Source organism: Schistocerca piceifrons, chromosome 4 (assembly GCF_021461385.2).
Source record: "Schistocerca piceifrons isolate TAMUIC-IGC-003096 chromosome 4, iqSchPice1.1, whole genome shotgun sequence".
In the NCBI taxonomy this organism is placed as follows: domain Eukaryota; kingdom Metazoa; phylum Arthropoda; class Insecta; order Orthoptera; family Acrididae; genus Schistocerca; species Schistocerca piceifrons.
This window is the reverse complement of record NC_060141.1, coordinates 699,014,982-699,035,572: the sequence shown is the minus strand read 5'-3', so window position 1 is coordinate 699,035,572 and position 20,591 is coordinate 699,014,982. Positions and strand designations below refer to the sequence as shown.

At 42.9% G+C, this 20,591-nt stretch overlaps 1 protein-coding gene across 1 annotated transcript in view; it reads right to left on the bottom strand.

Moving 5' to 3' along the window:
• Positions 1-20,591, bottom strand: part of LOC124796117 (hemicentin-2-like) — a 790,202-nt gene that overhangs the window by 95,197 nt on the left and 674,414 nt on the right. The window contains exons 11-12 of the mRNA XM_047260206.1: positions 8,768-8,829; positions 8,413-8,659 (exon numbers count right to left, since the gene is read on the bottom strand). Of these exons, the coding sequence (XP_047116162.1) occupies positions 8,413-8,659; positions 8,768-8,829 (309 nt within the window). The remainder of the gene's footprint in view (positions 1-8,412; positions 8,660-8,767; positions 8,830-20,591) is intronic.

The following is a 20,591-nucleotide window of genomic DNA, read 5'->3' as shown; positions in this document are numbered from 1 at the left end:
GCGAGCAGCAATGTCGCGATACGATAAACCGCAATCGCGATAGGCTACAATCCGACCTTTATCAAAGTCGGAAACGTGATGGTACGCATTTCTCCTCCTTACACGAGGCATCACAACAACGTTTCACCAGACAACGTCGGTCAACTGCTGTTTGTGTATGAGAAATCGGTTGGAAACTTTCCTCATGTCAGCACGCTGTAGGTGTCACCACCGGCGCCAACCTTGTGTGTATGCTCTGAGAAGCTAATCATTTGCATATCACAGCATCTTCTTCCTGACGGTTAAATTTCGCGTCTGTAGCACGGTATCTTTGTCGTGTAGCAATTTCAATTGCCAGTAGTGTATTTAGTTTTTTTTATTTATTTAGCCTGATCTGATTACAGCCATCAAGCCACCTCTTAGAATGGTCCATAGCTCAACACATACAGTACCAAAAATATGGTTCAAATGGCTCTGAGCACTATGGGACTTAACTTCTAAGGTCATCAGTCCCCTAGAACGTAGAACTAATTAAACCTAACTAACCTAAGGACATCACACACATTCATGCCCGAGGCAGGATTCGAACCTGCGAACGTAGCGGTCGCGCGGTTCCAGACTGTAGTGCCTAGAACAGCTCGGCAACTCCGGCCGGCATACGTTGGTAAGACAGTGGAGAAGACAGAGGGTATATAAATCCTTACGCTTGCCAAAGAGGGTAGCTGTGCATATGTTGGTGAAATAAGAACGAAGAGTCTAACAGCACAGATATGTCGAACACAGGCACGCATTACCAGTTCCAGGCGGTGTGGGCTTTCCTAAGAAAGATCTCGCTGCATAAAATCGCTTTAATCACTAATTTATTAGAAGTATAAATGTTTGCACAAGTTTCTTTTTCAGGTCGCGAAGAGTTTCTTAAGTTTTTTGTAGGGCACCAGTCCAATTTAAATTGTCACCTATTATTACTCCTAGTCTCTTTCCTGAGGGAGGGAAGTTGGTATTTAGGATGAAAGATGCTAGGGGATTCCCGATATTTGGGGCAAATGGGCCTAGAATGACCATCCAGTACCGCTAACGTTTTGGATGGATTCAGCTTTAGCCCTATATTCTGCGTCCATATGGATGGTGCACAGAGGTCAGTTTCGATATGATCGACAGCTGTCTTCAAGTTTATTGGTTTTGCTCTTAGCTACAGTGTAGGTCCTAAGCGTACCTGTGGTACTTGCAGTTGCACAAAACAGATGACCCATCGTTGAAATATAGTGAAAGGAGTATAGGAACTAATGCCTAACGCCGGGGGACGCCTCATACTACTTGCTGCAGTTGTAACTTTATGGTGCCGGATGTGATGCACCGTTGGTGGGACGTCGGGTGTGGGCGAAATCATTGCATTGCAATTCCCATGAAATTTATGCTGCTAAGTATGGAAAGCAAAATTCCAAACTGACCGTGTCAAAGGATTTGCTGAAGCCTAAGAAGCACATGGACTGTGACCGAAGCTGAGAAGACGAGAATCGATGAGTTTGAGATGTTGCGCTACAGAAAGTTGCAGAAAATGAGGTCTGACAAGATAAGAAATGAGGAGCTTCTATGCTTGATCGGTGAGATTAATTGTCAAGAAGTTGGGTTAGGATGAAAGAATAAATCTCAATAATAATAATAATAATAATAATAATAGCTTACATGTTACCAGATGGAGCTGCAGTGGGTAAACAGTGTAGGGGAAGATAGAGATTGAAATATATCCGGAATATTACTGATGGAGTTTGGTGCTGCTGCTACCTTGAGATGAAGAGGCTGTCACAGGACAAGGTGAAATGATCGATAACAATACCTTACCCTACCAAAAGCGTGACAGTTTAGTCAGCAAATCTCATGGACATTGAAATAATATAGTATCAGTTTGGTAGCGACCGTTCAAGGTTTTCATGGCGTAATATTTTTCATTTCCTTTGTTGAGTATCGTCAGTATTTGCTTTGAAGCTGTAATATGTACGGAGAGTAAAACAACGGAGTCGCAAAATTACAGACCAATATTCTTAAGACCGATTTCCTGCAGAATTCGTGAACATATTCTCAGTTCGAGTATAACTTCTTTCCTTCAGGAAAATTTAAAAGCCAAGTGCGAATTCAGTGCTATTTACTCCTGATTATCGGTTTCAACAATGAAGAATGTCATCATCTGGTCTTTAAAGTGATGCATTTACATGAAGTACATGAGCAATGGTTATTTACACTTGCCATTACTTACGACGAAATGGAAATTCTAGGTTTTCATAGTTGTAAAAAAATGGTTGCTATACATCCTGTTCGTTTACGACTGCATCATGAATGCCATTTTGCCGTTCCAAAAACGGTGTTTTAAAAAACTGAGAACAAAGTTCGCCTCTCCCCTCGCCCCAAAATTCATATCGCTCTCATCTTTCAAGGTTTATGTGTTGTTTTAGGTGTCTCGCGGGGATACCGGGCAGAATGAGGAAAAACGGACTAAAATACATACCGATAGCATATATAGGTAATGTACAAGATAAAACAAATATTAAAATCCCGCTTTGTTTGTAAAGTGTATTGTAAAGAAAAAATTCTTTGTGAAAGTGTATAAAGATTTATTACATAAAAGTCAGTATACTTTCAAATAATAAAGAATTTCTCTCAAAGATATTTGTAATTTTAAATGAACTGGACACGAAAGTGTCGATTGGTTTTAATATACGATCTGGTTTTCAGACACCTATGTAAGAGCCATCTACAGGCTGCAGTTACTTGCAAGTCGTAGCTATTGCTTATTGTCAGTCAGTTGAACTATATACTTGAAAGAATGTGAATCCGTGTCATATTTAACTCTTTATGTGAACCTAAAGAAATGCGCAAATATGCAGTGGAATGCTATAACGTGGGACGTTCCTAGTAGCCGGCCGTTGTGGCCGAACGGTTCTAGGCGCTTCAGTCTGAAACCGCGCGACTGCTACGGTCACAGGTTCGAATCCTGCCTCGGGCATGGCTGTGTTGTGTGATGTCCTTAGGTTAGTTAGGTTTAAGTAGTTCTAAGTTCTAGGGGACTGATGACCATAGATGTTAAGTCCCATAGTGCTCAGAGCCATTTGAACCATGGCTGTGTGTGCTGTCCTTAGGTTAGTTAGGTTTAAGTAGTTCTAAGTTTTGGGGACTGATGACCTCAGATGTTAAGTCCCATAGTGCTCAGAGCCATTTGAACCATTTAAACTTTCCTGGTGAAACAAGATCATTTTTAAGTATATTGTTTTTATGCGCAAGAAACCTGTTACTATTTTTTAACAAACTTGTGTGGAATGCCATACATACTATCCATTATAATGGCAGCATGGCCTGTGTGGTACAGTCAGAAATGGACAGGAAATATAACAACTACTTTTTTGAAGGTACGAAAACCTAGAATTTCCATTTACTCGTCTGTAACGGCAGATATAAATAACGACTGTACATGTATTCTACGCAAATGCATCACTTTACATATAAGACGATGACAGTCTTCACTTTGAAACAGGTCACCAGGAATAAACAATGTCAAATACGATCTTGGCTATTTAATTTTCTTCAAAGCAATTACAGATTTGCTCTTTCTTATCTCTAATTATGAGAAGTTTCAGTCTTTTCCTTCAGACCTAAAAGACTCTGTCCAGAAATCAACACGGTTTCAGAAATCATCGCTTGTGCGAAACTCGTCTCGCCCTTTTCTCCCGTGATATCCTCCGGACGGTGGATGATGGGCAGTTTCCAAATTCCTAGATTTCCGGAAACTATTGGACGCGGTGCCCCAGTGCAGACTGATAACGAAGGTCCGAGCATATGAGATACGTGAGTGGCTGGAAGACTTCTTAAGTAACAAAACTCAATATGACATTCTCTAGAACGAGTATTCGTCAGAGACTATGGTATTGTCAGTGGTTCAATAAGGAAGTTTAATAGGAACTTTCTTATTATCTACATACATAAAAGATGTGACGGACAGAGTGAGCAGTATTCCGTAGTGTTTTGCTGACAGTGCTGTGGCGTACTGGAAAGTGACATCGTTGAGTGACTATAGAAGTACACATTATGACTTGGGCAGTATTTCTAGTTGGTGTGATGAATGGGAGCGTGCTCTAAATGTAGGAAAATGTAATTTAATTCGGGAGAGTGAGAAAACTAAACACACAATGTTCGAATATAGCATTAGAAAGTTCCTTAAAAATTAAAATTTTGTGCCGCATCGAGACTCGAACTCGTGACCTTTGTCTTTCGTGAGCAAGGGCTCTACCGACATTTTTTTTCATCGTTGATACATTAACTCAGTTTATTTTATTACAGAGGGCAGCTAACCCTCTGACCGAACAAGCTGGGCTACTGTGCCGGTGACTGAGCTACCCATGCACGATTCGCGATATCACCTTATCTTCTATCTTTCAAACTACGCAGGAGCTCTCCTGCAAAACCATCGAGACTAGCACTCCTAAAAGAAAGGATATCGTGGAGTTATCGCTTAGCCACAGCCTAGGGGGTTTCCAGAGTGAGATTTTGTAGAGTATCACTCGTCCAAGAAAGGCAAAGGTCAAGCAGGACAGATTTAAACTGCCAGGTGGTTTCATATTAGTGCACACTCCACTGCAGAGTGAAAATAATCAGCTTCGTCAGTAAAATATCTAGGGCTAACGGTACAAAGCGATATGAAATGGAGCGAATACGTAAGGACGGTAGCAGGAAAGGAATGTTGGGTTTTGGGAGGATTTTGGGAAAGCGTAGCTCGAGGAGCTCACGCACAAAAAAGTAGTGCGACACAGTCTCGAACACTAGACAAGTATTTGGGATCCCCATCAGGTCGGATTAGAGGAAGACATAGAATCAATTCAGAGGCAGGGTTCTAGATTTGTTACCGGTAATTTCGAACAACGCACAAGTGTTGACGAAATCTGATATCTTTATTATTATTACTATTATTATTATTTTGACCGTCTCGGTTCCATGGATATACAGTTTAATTTCTGGTGGTTACCCGATTCTGGCTGACACGCTGTTTCTCAAACCATACACTTCTTTATTGACCGACTCGCATAGCATGGTGCCAAAAGTCACGAATAGCTTCTGTACCGAAAGTCACACTGTCTGCAACAAGCAGTCCTATTGATAAGATAGCCTATGTGTCTACAGTTACACCTGAACGACATGAATCTTTCAGATGTAGCTCTAGACACATGGGCTGACTTCTCGTTGCCCGTAGTTTGACTTTAGATACGGAAGCCATTCCTGGCTTTTGGCAAAATGTTGTATGACGTAATAACAAGATGTGTGGTTTGGGAGTGGGCATGTCAGCCCGAAACCGGTAACCACTGGAGCGAAAACTGAGTATTCATCCAACTGAGACGGACAAAATAAAAAAAGAAATATATCATATTTCCTCAACATTAGACAGTTGTGGACCTATAATTCCGAAGCAGGATGCCTCGAATCAGCAACACGCAAGTAATACGGAGATGCTTCGTGAGCTAAAGCGCGAATCCCTGGAGACAGGACGACGTTCTTATCACAAAACACTGTTGACAGAATTTGGAAAACGGACATTGAAAGCTGACAGCAGAACGACTGCACTGTTGTCAACGTACGATTCGCATAAGTACTACGAAGATAGGAGAATTTCTGGCTCGCAGGAGGCATGCAGACAGTTGTTTCCTCCTCCATCTGCTAGAGAAAGAGGAAAGAAAGTGGCTGGTAGTGGTACAATGTACCCTCTGCCACGCCCCATAAGATGACTAGCGTAGCATATTTCTAAATGTAGATATAGATATAGCACTTTTTTACAATTTTCTAACCCTTCATTTTAATATAATTGTGTCAAGAAAACTATTTTCGCAGACTCCATATTTGGTACTGATTATCTGACCGAAAAAGGTTACTTCTGGTAACATCTTGATGAATATTATTGTTTCAGCTGTATGATAAATCTTTATTTTAGACTCAATTACTTTCGCGACATTAGATCCGCATGTCTCAGGAATAAATATTTATTTCATAATTTATTCCAAACGACAACAGGTGGATGATCCAACATTTTTTTCAGTGGTGATTAAAATGTTTAACCAGGAAGAGGTCGGTAGTACAATTTATAGTAGAGAAGAACGCAGGGAACAATATTCCGATACAGGAAAACTAAGGATATACAACCTCGTGACAAGATAAGGTCTGCAATAGGACCGCCGATATTTTTTAAAAATATCGGGATTCCGATATATCGACATTTAGATACTATCGTTATTGCCTCGCAAAGGATAGAAGAATATCGATATGTCGGCATACCGACTGGAATGCTATCGATGTACCGGACTGTAAAAATATCGGCTGTACTAAGTGAACTTATTGCAAGTTTTAGAGCTGTAGAGCCAACGACCTTGCAGCTGAGGTAACACCGGTTCCCGTCAGCTCACCGAAGTTAAGCGTTGTCGGGCTGGGGTAGCACTTGGATGGGTGACCATCCGGTCTGCTGAGCGATGTTGGCAAACTGGGTGCACTCACCCCTTGCGAGGCAAACTGAGGAGTTATTTGATTGAGACGTAGCGGCTAATGTCTCGGAAACTAACATACGGCCTGGAGAGCTGTGTGCTGACCACATGCCCCTCCATATCGGCATCCAGTGACACCTATGGCCTGAGGATGACACGGCTGCCGGTCAGTACCCTTGGGCCTTATGGCCTGTTCGGGAGTTTTCTCTTTTTTATTAGAGCTGGTTATTTAAGTGTTGATTTGTTATTGGACGCTCTGTACATTAACAAGCTAACAGCCGGACTATCCCCTTTAGAGCATGAGTTGGAAGGAAAACAATGCAAGTTCATGCTTGACAGTAACCACTTTGCTAATAATGGTAATTGCATTCAATTGACGCAATAAAAGGTGTCCAATGGTGCCGTCGTTAGGTTTCGATACATATCTGATTTTTTCGGAACACTTCACGTCGACTTCCCTGTTTTCCTGTTTATTTTATTTAATTTCATTTCCGCCAACGCGAGCGATCTTACCGGTACTAGTGTCAGAATTGCATGGTGAAGTTAAATGTTGCAGTATCTGTTGGTAGCGCCGAGCACCGATTACGTCCACATGTCCCTGCCTACCGGAAATACCAATCTTGTCATTTAGATTTTTGTTCATCATTTTCAGCAAATGTTTCCGAAGAATGCCGATGTGAAAAAACACTAGTTCCGTTAAAAATTGTTTTTTATCGCAACTGGTGTGCTATTTCTTCACATCGGAAACCTTCTTGTTGTATTCAGACCGCCAGTCCCAGTGTAATCGGGCTGCTTCTTTATGCCACATATACTTGCTTCTCACACTCAAAAAGAATCACTGGAAGTGAAAGCTCAAAAGGTAGGAAAACTCCTTCGCACAGTGGAAGTAAAATTATGTTCTTCTACAATTTCAAAAGGAAATTTCTAATACTTACTAAAAATCGACAAAAAAGTGTAACATGAAATAAAAACATTTGGGCCCGGTGTGCCATTTCGTATCGATATATCGATACATGTTGGTGTTGTCGTCTTCAGTCCTGAGACTGGTTTGATGCATCTCTCCCTGCTACTCTATCCTGTCCAAGCTGCTTCATCTCCCAGTACGTACTGCAGCCTACATCCTTCTGCATCTGCTTAGTGTATTCATCTCTTGGTCCCCTTCTACGATTTTCACCCTCCACGCTGCCCTTCAACACTAAACTGGGGATCCTTTGATGCCTCAGAACATGTCCTACCAAACGATCCCTTCTTCATATCACGTTGTGCCACAAACTCGTCTTCTCCCCAATTCTATTCAATAACTCCTCATTAGTTATGTGATCTACAGCATTCTTCTGTAGCACCACATTTCGAAAGCTTCTCTTCTTGTCCCAACTATTTATTGTCCATGTTTAACTTCCATACATGGCTACACTCCATACAACTACTCTCAGAAACGACTTCCTGACACTTAACTCTATACTTGATGTTAACAAATTCCTCTTCTTCAGAAACGCTTTCCTTGCCATTGCCAGTCTACATTTTATATCCTCTCTACTTCGACCATCATCAGTTATTTTGCTCCCCAAATAGCAAAACTCCTTTACTACTTTACGTGTCTCATTCCCGAATCTAATTCCCTCAGCATCACCCGAGTTAATTCGACTAAATTGCGTTATCCTGGTTATACATATCGATACATAGTGAAAATAATATCGCCCTCAGTTATCATTGTTACTGGAAACAGTATCGATGTGTCGATACACCTGAATTTTATCAGCAGCCTAACTCTGCAGTGGCCATCCAGACGTGTAGGATCTTATATAATGCTCCATTATGGTACAGTTCTCTGATCTGGATGCCGACAAAGCAAAATCTGCCGCTTCTGACAACCAGCGGCGCGACTGCTGGAGCGAGTAGTTGCAGCGGCGGCCCGGCGACCGACCTGTGCGCATCTCGGCGTCGCCGAGCGCGATGTCGTCGAGCACGGTGGCGTCGCCGCGTCCGCGCGCGTTGGCGGCGTACAGCACGAGGCGCAGCGTGCGCCAGCCCAGCGCGGCCAGCTGCAGCCGGAAGCGCGGCGCCGCGCTGCTCGTGTTGAGCCGGACGCCGCCGCCGGCCGCCTCGTGCGCCTCCAGGAAGAAGCGCTGCGGCAGCCCGCCGTCGTGGCCCGCCACGCACTCCACCACCAGCTGCGCAGACGCCGGCGCGGCTGACAGCTCCGGCCCCGCGGCGGACGACGCGTTCTGCAGGGCAGCCGCCGCCGCCGCAGCCGCGGCCGGCGAAAGCGCCGAGGCCGCCGGCGTCGCCGCAGCCGCCGCCGCCGCGCGCAGCGAGCAGTTGCTCAGCGCTCCGGGGCGCTCTGCAAAGTACGAGGTGCCACTGGAGCAGTATGTTCTGTGCATGTAGTGCCTCACAGCTCTCACGCATGGGTGTCAGCAAAAGCGGGCGGGGCAGAGAAAGGGATGCGTGAGAAAGTCCTTGGTGCAGTAATTGAAACATTACAGAATTACTCAGAATTTCCAGCAGAAATTTCCTGCCAGTCACTGAATTGCAGATTATTTCCGACAACGAGCTGAGATTCTGCAGCTTAGGAACTACACATATATAAAAAAAGTTATGCATCACCTCGGTTCCTAGAGTTTCAAAACCTATACAGAAAACTGGAATAAAGATCAACATAGACATCATTTCCGCCCATTTTAATGCTCATGGTTCAAACGGTTCAAATGGCTCTGAGCACTATGGGACATACCATCTGTGGTCATCAGTCCCCTAGGACTTAGAACTACATAAACCTAACTACCCTAAGGACATCACACACATCCATGCCCGAGGCAGGATTCGAACCTGCGACCGTAGCAGCCGCGAGGTTCCGGACTGCGCGCCTAGAACCGCTAGACCACCGCGGCCGGCTAATGCTTATGAAAACCACATATTTCATAGAATGAGATTTTCACTCTGCAGCGGTGTGTGCGCTGATATGAAACTTCCTGGCAGATTATAACTGTGTGCCCGACCGAGACTCGAACTCGGGACCTTTGCCTTTCGCGGGCAAGTGATCTACCGTCTGAGCTTCCGAAGCAGTTTGGAAGGTAGGAGACGAGATACTGGCAGAAGTAAAGCTGTGAGGACCGGGCGTGAGTCGCGCTTCGGTAGCTCAGACGGTAGAGCACTTGCCCGCGAAAGGCAAAGGTCCCGAGTTCGAGTCTCGGTCGGGCACACAGTTTTAATCTGCCAGGATGGTTGGTTGGTTGGTTTTGGGGAAGGAGACCAGACAGCGAGGTCATCGGTCTCATCGGAGTAGGGGAGGATGGGGAAGGAAGTCAGCCGTGCCCTTTCAAAGGAACCATCCCGGCATTTGCCTGGAGCGATTTAGGGAAATCACGGAAAACCTAAATCGGGATGGCCGGACGCGGGATTGAACCGTCGTCCTCCCGAATGCGAGGCCAGTGTCTAACCACTGCGCCACCTCGCTCGGTAATCTGCCAGGAAGTTTCAGATATTTCATGTTGTACGACCATACAGTGGAACCTTCAGAGGTGATGGTCCAGATTGCTGTATACATCGGTACCTATAATACCCAGTAGCACTTCCTCTGGCACTGATGCATGCCTGTATTCGTCGTGGCATACTAATCAAAAGTTCATCAAGGCACTGCTGATCCAGAGTGTCTCACTGCTCAACGGCCATTCGGCGTAGATCCGTCAGAATAGTTGGTGGGTCACGTCGTCCATGAAGAGCCCTTTTCAGTCAATCCCAGGCATGTCTGGAGAACATTCTGGGCACTCTAGTCGAGCGATGACGTTATCCTGTAGGAAATAATTCACAAGATGTGCATGAGGGGGGCGTAAATTGTCGTCCATGAAGACGAATACCGGCCGCACGGGATTAGCCGAGCAGTCTCAGGCGCTGCAGTCATGGACTGAGCGGCTGGTCCCGGCCGAGGTTCGAGTCCTCCCTCGGGTATGGGTGTGTGTCTTCGTCCTTAGGATAATTTAGGTGAGCTTAGGGACTGATGACCTTAGCAGTTAAGTCCCATAAGATTTCACACACATTTGAACATTTTTTTAAATAGTTAATAGCATGTCAGGAATGATGCTAAAATACTAATGTGTTAAGTTTCAGTTTAGTAACTCTAACATTTTTCGAAATTTGGACGTCTTACATAAAAATCATCGGCGCAACAGGAAGGAGCTAGAAACTTCAAACATCAAATGTTCAAATGTCTGTGAAATCTTATGCGACTTAACTGCTAAGGTCATCAGTCCCTATGTTTACGCCCTAAACCTAAATTATCTTAAGGACAAACACACACACCCATGCCCGAGGGAGGACTCGAACCTCCGCTCGGATCAGCTGCTTAGTCCAAGACTGCAGCGCCTTAGATCTCTCGGCTAGACCGAGCGAGGTGGCGCAGTGGTTAGACACTGGACTCGCATTCGGGAGGACGACGGTTCAATCCCGCGTACGGCCATCCTGATTTAGGTTTTCCGTGATTTCCCTAAATCGCTCCAGCCAAATGTCGGTTCCTTTCAAACGGCACGGCCGACTTCCTTCCCCGTCCTTCCCTATCCCGATGAGACCGATGACTCGCTGTCTGGTCTCCTTCCTCAAACCACCCAACCCCCTACCCGCTCGGCTAGAAACTTCAAAATTTATATTCTGATTCCTTTTCCATTGTAATTTAATGGAAACAGCATGCTCGATCTCACAAAGTAATATTTTGGTTGAAATTCATGATTTTCTGTTTTTGTGTCCTAAAATTTCGGAAGCAAGATAGATTAAGTAAGTGATTAGATAAAGCTAGGAGGTTTACTTTTAGGTTAGAATGGAGAAGCGCTATAATAACAAAGATGTGAGAAGTTTTTAAAAAAGGTAGCTATAAAACTATAGCTGTAGCGTCTCTCCAAAGGGCAAGTTAAGAGCTCATTTATTGCGTGCAGTACAACTAAAATAATTCTCTCGGCAAATGTATTTAACCTTGCCACATTAGAATTTTATTATACATTGCATTGTATTGTACTGTATTGTATTGTATTGTGTGTTAACCGGGGACCTAGAAACGACGGAGAGGCTTCGTCCCCGCCGCAGCCGCAGTGGTCCATAACCCCACGACGACTACCGCAGTCCACTTCACCCCTCCTCCGCTCCACACCGAACCTAGGGCTATTTTGCGGTTCGGCCCCCGGTGGACCCCCGAGGGAACGTCTCTCACCAGACGAGTGTAACCCCTATGTTTGCCTGGTAGAGTAATGGTGGTGTACGCGTACGTGGAGAAATTGTTTTGCGCAGCAATCGCCGACATAGTGTAACTGAGGCGGAATAAGGGGAATCAGCCCGCATTCGCCGAGTCAGATGGAAAACCGCGTAAAATTCATCCACAGACTGGCCGGTTCACCGGACCTCGACACGAATCCGCCGGGCGGATTCGTGCCGGGGACCAGGCGCTCCTTCCCGCCCGGAAAGCCATGCGTTAGACCGCACGGCCAACAGGGCGGGCTTATTAATATACATACTTACCTGTGTGCTGATTGCACAACTGAATCGAGAGCTTCATTGCTCTTCAGTGAATGAAGCAATTAATTATTTAGTAACTTGAAGTAGTGTTTTGCTAGCCCAGCTTCTAGTCAGTAAGGCAAATGTTGTCGGCTGCGTCTTCGGCGATCCGCACCGCGGCTATATAAATAAGAGCGTGCGAGCTACAAAAAGGCCCCAGTTCTCTTCTAGATTCGAATCAGCGCGCACTCCGTGTCGGAACCCGTTTTTCGTTTGTGCAGTTGCAAGGAAGAGCCTTGGATGCTATATTACGTAAGTCGATATGCACTTAACAATGGGTTCGTATTGGGGTAAAATGTTAATTACGGAACGACTCCAGTGATGTATTCTCAGTGTGCATATGTCGTATTTTCACGTGTCGCCGCAGGACAGACTTTCTACCATTACTAGCGTAGCGTTTAATTAGTATTAACATTAAATTTTGCCGGCCGAAGTGGCCGTGCGGTTAAAGGCGCTGCCGTCTAGAACCGCAAGACCGCTACGGTCGCAGGTTCGAATCCTGCCTCGGGCATGGATGTTTGTGATGTCCTTAGGTTAGTTAGGTTTAACTAGTTCTAAGTTCTAGGGGACTAATGATCTCAGCAGTTGAGTCCCATAGTGCTCAGAGCCATTTGAACCATTTGAACATTAAATTTTGGCGAGCATTCACTTTGAACATTTACATCAATAACTATTATTGAACAGTTTCGTTATCTGTGGATAATAGGATCCGCGCTATAGGCTCTGAACAGCACTGGTAGTACAATAGCTGATATGGGTAGTCATTTGTCTGCAATTTTACGCTTTATCGTTTTCAGAATATAGTGAAAATTGTTATAGTAAACCGCATTTTCTATGGATCCCAGACATCAACCTGAATCGTCAGAGTAATGAACTTCAATAATCAATGACAAAGTCTCCATCAGAACCGCAATACTACAATGACTACTTTCCACCGGCCGCCCCACGGGGCCTCAAGGGCGGGGGGGGGGGGGGGGGGGAAATGTGATGTAGCCATTGGTACAGTGATTGAAACATTGCAGAATTTCCAGCAGCCAATTCCTGCGACTCAATGAATTGCAGATTACTTCCCACCCAGATTCTGCAGCTTTAGAAACTACTATACAGCGTGAGCTAGAACGTCACTCACAAAATTTCGGAGCATACTGACAAGGGAAACTCCTCAACGCATCCTCCCTCAGATTTAGTGGTAAGATGACCCAGTGGATAGACCGTCAAAAATTGAACACAGATAAAGCATGAAAACGGGAACAAGTTGTACTGACCTGCGAAACCAAATGCAAAGTGGAAACAAAGAGCGGTCCAAGCTTAAATATCCAATCCAGCTAAAATATCCAATAATAGGCCTTGGTTTTCGGATAGTTTTGACGGAATTCGGCAACGGAAACTAAAACCAACTTGGCGTCTTCGTATGTGGAATAAACAGGGCATCCGGACTGGGTTGTAGGGGAGAAGGGGGGGGGGGGAATTTGGTGGAAGAGACCAAACAGCGAGGTCATCGGTCTCACCGGATTAGGGAAGGATGGGGAAGGAAGTCGGCCGTGGCCTTTCAGAGGAGCCATCCCGGCATTTGCCTGAAGCGATTTAGGGAAATCACGGAAAACCTAAATCATGAACCACTACTCCACCTCGAGCAACCGGGATATAGAATATGTTTTAATGGGCTTAAGACGGCAACACACTGATGTAACTGTGCTTTCCGCAACAAAAAACTAAGGTACTGGTTGTGAATACCTGCTAGAGTTCGCCCATTATTATAGTTGGGAGCAGTTAATGAAATGTCGATAAAGCGCAGTTTGAGAGCAAGACACACGAATGCAGTGACTGTGGGATTGTTTGTCGCTGCTAAGATCCTCCCTTGAACGTAGAAGAAGATTTTGAACAGTCCTGATACAGACTATGGAATGTATACCAAGTGGCCATAATCTTACACTGGCGGAAGCTTTTAATAATGAGGTAGGGAAAGAGAGGAATAGTAATCATATTGGGATGTACGGAGAGGATGCTAGGAATGAACATGGGGAAAGACGTGCGGATTTATCCGAGCAATATGAATTGGGTAGAAAATACGTGCCTTGTTCACACAGACATACGTAAATTTGTATTCTCTAACCTCACAAGAGGCTGAAATCAATAACCGATTATCTAAGTTATGTTTAAAAATTGAAAATGTCACATATAAAACAGGGACAGGTTGTGAAAGTGACCATCACCTGTTGGAATGTAAAATGTTTATCCCCTGTACTTTCGGGAGCAGTGGCGAACACAAGAGGGTGCAAAGTGCTGTTCATCCTGAGATCATAAGACATAACTCGGACCGTCTAAGGGAATATAGTATTAAGTACCTACACCACAAGCGAAGTAAAAACAAAATAAAAATTCAGAGATATCAGCAGGAGAGGAATATGAGCATAGTGAAGCAGCAAAGGAACACTTAGAGAATATGAGAAGAAGAAGCAACCACTTTAGTAGGATGTAGAAATATCAGAGATGACTGAAGAGAAAAAAAAAAGCTTATTTGACGTTCGTGACTGAATGTCAATCAAAAGTTAGGCGTACGACGCTAACTGGAGAAATAAAAACAGAAATGTTAAAAAGGAAAAACTAGGAGTGGGAGGACACATGTGAAACTGTAGGAAGAATGAATGATTGGTGCGGTTCGGAGTGCTGAGGCGTGGAGAATAATCAAGTCAGTGCGAGTATGGACTAGTGACAAGTTACTTCAAAATAATATTTTTATGGTCAATGGAGAAAGTATTGTAAGGATTTATTCCAGGAAAATCTGCCATACGTTTCATACAGAAGTGAGGTGAGGATGTAGCAGTAATAGTTTTGGCCTGTAGATATAAAAGTTCGTCGACAGGCTGCAAGGAGAAGTAAGATGAAGAAAGAACGTGGATATGGAACGATATATCCGGAACTGGAGACGTCTGGACCAGTGAAATTATTGGAGGTGCTAAGGAATCTGTTTGAAAGAGTACTAAATAGAGAATGGGAAAAATGTTACACAAGACAGGTGAATAAGAAAAAGTTACATAATGACCCAAAATTTTTATCTGATTGGCAGTGATTCATTTTAATGGAAGACTTTACTGTAATGCTATTAACGACCTCACTAAGAAAAAAACATGATACAGGTAGCAAGTGGAGCAAAAAGGATTCAGAGCAGGAAGGCCGAAATGGGGAACATCTTAACAATGAAACTAATACGTGAAAAACGCACAAATGGTGGACTATATGAGCACTGAAAATAAGAAGATGGCGATTAGAATCGGAGAATCGTTGCAAGCCACAGGCAACCCACCAAAAGAAAAATAAGAAAAAGACATTATAACTCTGTAACGAGTCACTGCAGAACACAGGTCCATTATACCAAAGTCATCTGAAAATGTATCTAGCAGCCTCCAAAATTTTGTCGGTGAATTTTTGGTTCACTCTATATACCACGGATTTTCTTACTTGTCACTCTGATCACGGGAACTAATACCAGTTCATTGTTGCGGGTATGGTTTCGGCACTGGATACGAACCTTTTTAGAACTGTTACGAAATAGTGTCTGTAATATTTGTCTGTCACCTCTTCGTTCAGCCGTTACCGAACTGCATAAGGAGCCAGCCTATGACCCCCTAGGGCACGGAGTCCGCTGCCGACTCCTAACACACAAATACAGCATCAGTGCAAGCGTCAGACATCAGTCCCCAATTCACATAACGATGCCCGCTCTACTCGATTCACAACAGAATCAAAATAGTCATTCACCACTTGTCTGCGGAAAAAGAAAACTCAAGATGGCTTGTATGTCTTCATTTAGTTTTATAAGGCAAGTTGTGATAGTACTGTGGGAGGAACACTGCCATGCTATGTTCTAGGTGTATACATCTTCTACATGTAAATCATGATTAATCAGTAATTATCTGGTAGGGAATAGTGGAATGTGAAATGGAAAACAGAACGAAATTTAATGCAGATAAACTCACACGCGCGTAGTCAAGGCTTCTAATCAGAACGACTGCTGCGCCAAAACTCACTACATCTTGCACTCATACAGAGAGACTTTTGGTGTCAAACATATACCTTGAACGTAGCAGTTGGAGTATATCGCCATAGAATGCGCAAAATTGTAGCTATAACCGCTCTGCTAATAGAGAGTACTGAAACTATGTAGTACTTGTATCTGAAGCGACGGTGAACGGATGAAGAGTATGGAGCATCAGTATCTACTCCTTGGTATGAATATTTCCAGTAATGCTTTTCAACGCGCTAATACATATTTAGATGTTTTGAAGAGAAATGTGTGTGCATTCAGAATATTTTGCTGTAACACATAGATCTCATCTAAGAAATTTCTCTCTTTAGACATCAGATATTGAGTGTTTGACGGAGTTTGCTTTGATATAATATTTCAAGTAATCAACAAATGCATAAATTAGTACTAATTTCTTAAGGTATTGGAAGAAGAAAGGGAATAAAAATCTTTAACGATTCTAGATTTGGAGTTAAAATGTGATGAATTTCGAAAGTCACTTGCATGTCCGAAGAAAAGAGCGGATACGTAAGAGGGCGTCCTGAAAAGTAATGCCTCCGAATCTATCATTGTGGTCTCAACATCGGTTGAGATATTAGATGTCATGATTATTTGTCAGTCGACTTTCCCGATTCGCTGATGCAAGATGCCACTTTCTGCAGCTGTATGTCCCCGAATTGTGGGTTGTAAGATGGTGGTGTATGACGTAACTATGTCGGTGTGTGAAAACATGCAGTAGTTGAGTATCTAAAGGCAGAAATCATGACTCCAACTGACATTAAGAGATGAATGAAAGCTGTGTAAAGTGATGATGTATCGACATCAGTAACATTCTCGTAATGGAGGAAACGGTGGTGCTAACCGCAACGTGTGTGACAGAGCACAATGGATCACCGAAGACAAAATTGTTCAAGATTATATCATCACGAGGCAAAGTCATGTACACAGTGGTTGGGTGTGTTCAAGGTATGAGGCATTTGGAATCCATGCCTAAAGGCTCCACCATGAACTCTGGAAGATATTGCGAGAACCTCAGATAACTGAAAGTGCGGAACTCTTAAATGGAGACTCCTCTCCTATAGCATCACAAAGGCTCATCACACACGAGTACTGCGACATCTCCAACAATCTGATGCCTTGGGTTCACTGCCACCAATCATCCTCCATACAGTACCGACTTGGTCCCAACCTATTTTCATCCGTTTCCAGAACTTATTAATACCTTCGAGGACTTCACTTTGATAGTGATGAAGCGGTGAAACCAGAGGTAAGGTTGTGGCTCCACCAACAATGTCAAACATTCAACAATGACGGTGTCAACAAACTGATCTCTCATTGGGAGTAACGTGTTCGTCGCCAGGGTGAATATGTTGAGAAACAAGTATGTATACATGAGTAAACGTAGAATGGTAACAAAGTTTGTTTTATTTCAAATGCTTTTAGAGTTTCCACATAAAAAATTCGGAGACATTATTTTTCAGCAAGCCCTCGTAGAAAAACCATGGAAATTCAGCGAGTCTGTTTAAAAGTCCTGGTTTACGTCGAGACATGATTCACACGAGAAAATATCCGTTACTTTCATACACGTTATATTACAGATGTAAATGTAGGTGCTTTTCGTCGCAGTACATTTCTCAGGCTAATAGCTACCAAGGAAATGCAGAAAAGATGTACATGAGTTGTGTTTGATAAGCAGTGTATTATAGGTTAGCATTAGACCCACTGATTTCAAGGTAGTATGTCGTTCTTCCGTACTATTACCTGACGCAAATGCGAAAGGCCCAAATTAAAAATCTCAAGATTCAAAATATAGATTTCCCAATTTGTATGAATCGTTTCAAATTGTAAAGTAATATTTTTGAAATTACTTGAATCGTTTCGAATTGTGAAGTAGTATTATTGTGCCCGTGAGTATGTCGGTATCACTTATCCGTCAGTAGTTTGAAGGTTCTAGAGAGACCTGTATGATTATATTCACCTGCTGAATTAAGAAACGGTTGTATTTTTCTTCTATAGAATTCTGTGTATCAGATATTATTATTATTGTAGTAGCAGGCGAGAAAGTATGAAACATAATTATTCTTTCCGCAATACCCTATGTTCCTATTTGCGTCCATCATGTTCTTTTAATCTCGCTGTAAAAGTATGTACGTAGCACAAAATTCACAGTAGGAGTAACGAAATGTGCTTTATGTTGAAACACACTGTAGAAAGCCCAGCGGTTAAAAAGTTCTAAAAGGAATAGAACACATAAGCAGCGGAGACTGAGGCTGTCCTATGAATACCAAAGCCTTATGAGAAAAAAGGACATGCATGCTATGGAGAAATTCGAAAATGAAATGTAACGTTAATCATTGAAAACACAGTACTACACCAGTGCTACAGTAGATGATTAATTATTTTACTTCGTTACTTATAATACTTAATTTTCCTCATATATAACTGCATTATCTTATTTTAGGGGCACAGTATTTACTTATAGTTATTCGAAACAAAGTGAGGATTATGTAAGTTATTTTACCAATAATAATCTCCTAAATATGCACTTCATAACGTACTTCATTTTATAGAGAGCCATTAGGGTTTTTCTGTGGATAAAAACCCGAATCTTAGGATTATAGTGTCCAAAATACGACACAAACACGGGAACTCATCACATTAACCACTAAGCTCTGCGGCCGAAAAGCACTCAGATGATCAACCACCGCAAACATTATAGCCACCGCGATCGATGGATCTGACCTCAGCAGCGAGAAAATGGCGGCTATTTCCGCAGAATTAGGTACGGACAACATAATGTGATTTGTAGATTGCGCTTGTAGCTAGCACTTTGTAAAACAACATGTGAGCATATGTCCAAATCGTGAGAACGGGACACTTCACTGATATTCATAAATTACAGGAGAAAAAAATCTGCTTCGAAACAGTGTACATAAAAGAACTGTTATTGACAGAAAATTTCGACATCATCATCATCATCATCATCTTCATCACCGTCATCATTATTACATTCATCGAAATTAAGCATTAGTGTTGTCAGAAACGTTTGTAAATGAAAGTTCTCAACGTTGGTCTTTTCGTCTTGTCTACGGTCTTCCTCTGCTGAGAAAGTTCCCAAATCTTTGTACATTACTCTTGGGTAGAGATACTTCCTTCCTGGTTCTCGGTTTTTGTTTTCCTATCTTAATGCATTGCCTTCTTTGTCATGGTTCCCAGCTCGTGATCTAGTGTTTAGATTTGCTGGCTGTAGATCGTCTCGGGTTAGCTTCCCACCTGGATGGTAAATTTTCTTCGCTCGGGGACTGGGTGCTGAGTTGTCATGATCATTTCATAATCATCGAAGCGTTAGCTGTAAAAGTGACGTCACGAAGAAAGGATTACTTTTAGCGTTCGAACTACACCAGAGGAATTGACACGATTAATAAGGCCATACGATCATGTTTTTTTAATTGAGACGTATAAGTTAGCATCCGTTCCACATTTCCCTGCACCAGAAAATTCATGGCAATGAATTCTAGAAACGAATAACTTTTTGCTGTTGGTTGCTTCAATCGAGTAATGTCTATTGCGTTGACCTTCACGAGCCACGATACGATTAATTGACACAATATTCTTTACTGAAATGCAGATAACAAACATTTGTTACGCCAAGTTAACTTCTGCATCCGTGGAATGCGAATTTTTAGTGTTGAACGATGTGGCGAACTCATTTGTCCATTCTTTATCTACGACAACTTGAAAGGTGATAAATATCGAACAATCTTGAAGGACGACCCTCCAGTATTGTTTGCAAACATTCCCATGGTTGTCCAGCACATTATGCCGTAAAAGCACGGAGTGTATTAGATATCGTGTACAGTCGTTTGTGGATCGGAAGAGGTGGTCCAGTGTATTTACCTGCAATATCGCCACATTTCACTTCGCCTAACTTTTGTTTGTGGGGTTACTTGAAGACTGGAGTTTATGATGAAGTGCTAAGAACGCGTGATAATAAGATTCAGCATATCACCAATGCATGTCAGGCGATTACATAGCTAACGCTTCTCAATTCTATCGAATCATTCCACGTGTGGATAAATGCATACATCGGAAAAGGTGGCGACATTTTCGAGTAACTATTGTGAAATAATTCTTACAAACCATTACCTGGTTGGTTAGATGTGAGATGAGACACCTCGATCGGGCAGCCCCTTGATGGGAGCTGAGTGACGTCAAACAAGCTTCTTCCACAGTTACTGAACACGCCTTATTCCCCCTTTTCTATTTTTAACTGCAGTGCATACCGATGTGGAACTTAGATGTGTTATTTTCGATTACTGCGCCATCTATCGCGCAACGACAAAAGTGTTACATAGAAAACTTACGTACTTTTCCCATATAATACGAATCTATAATAAAAGCGGTATGTTCCTATTTAGAATTTTAAAGTTGCTCTCCACCACAACGCAAGGTTGGTATCGCAGGATAGCATTTTTAAAAATAATGAACATGTGTTTTGCACCATTTAAATTCGTTGCGTAGTTTTTAGATATTTCCTTGTC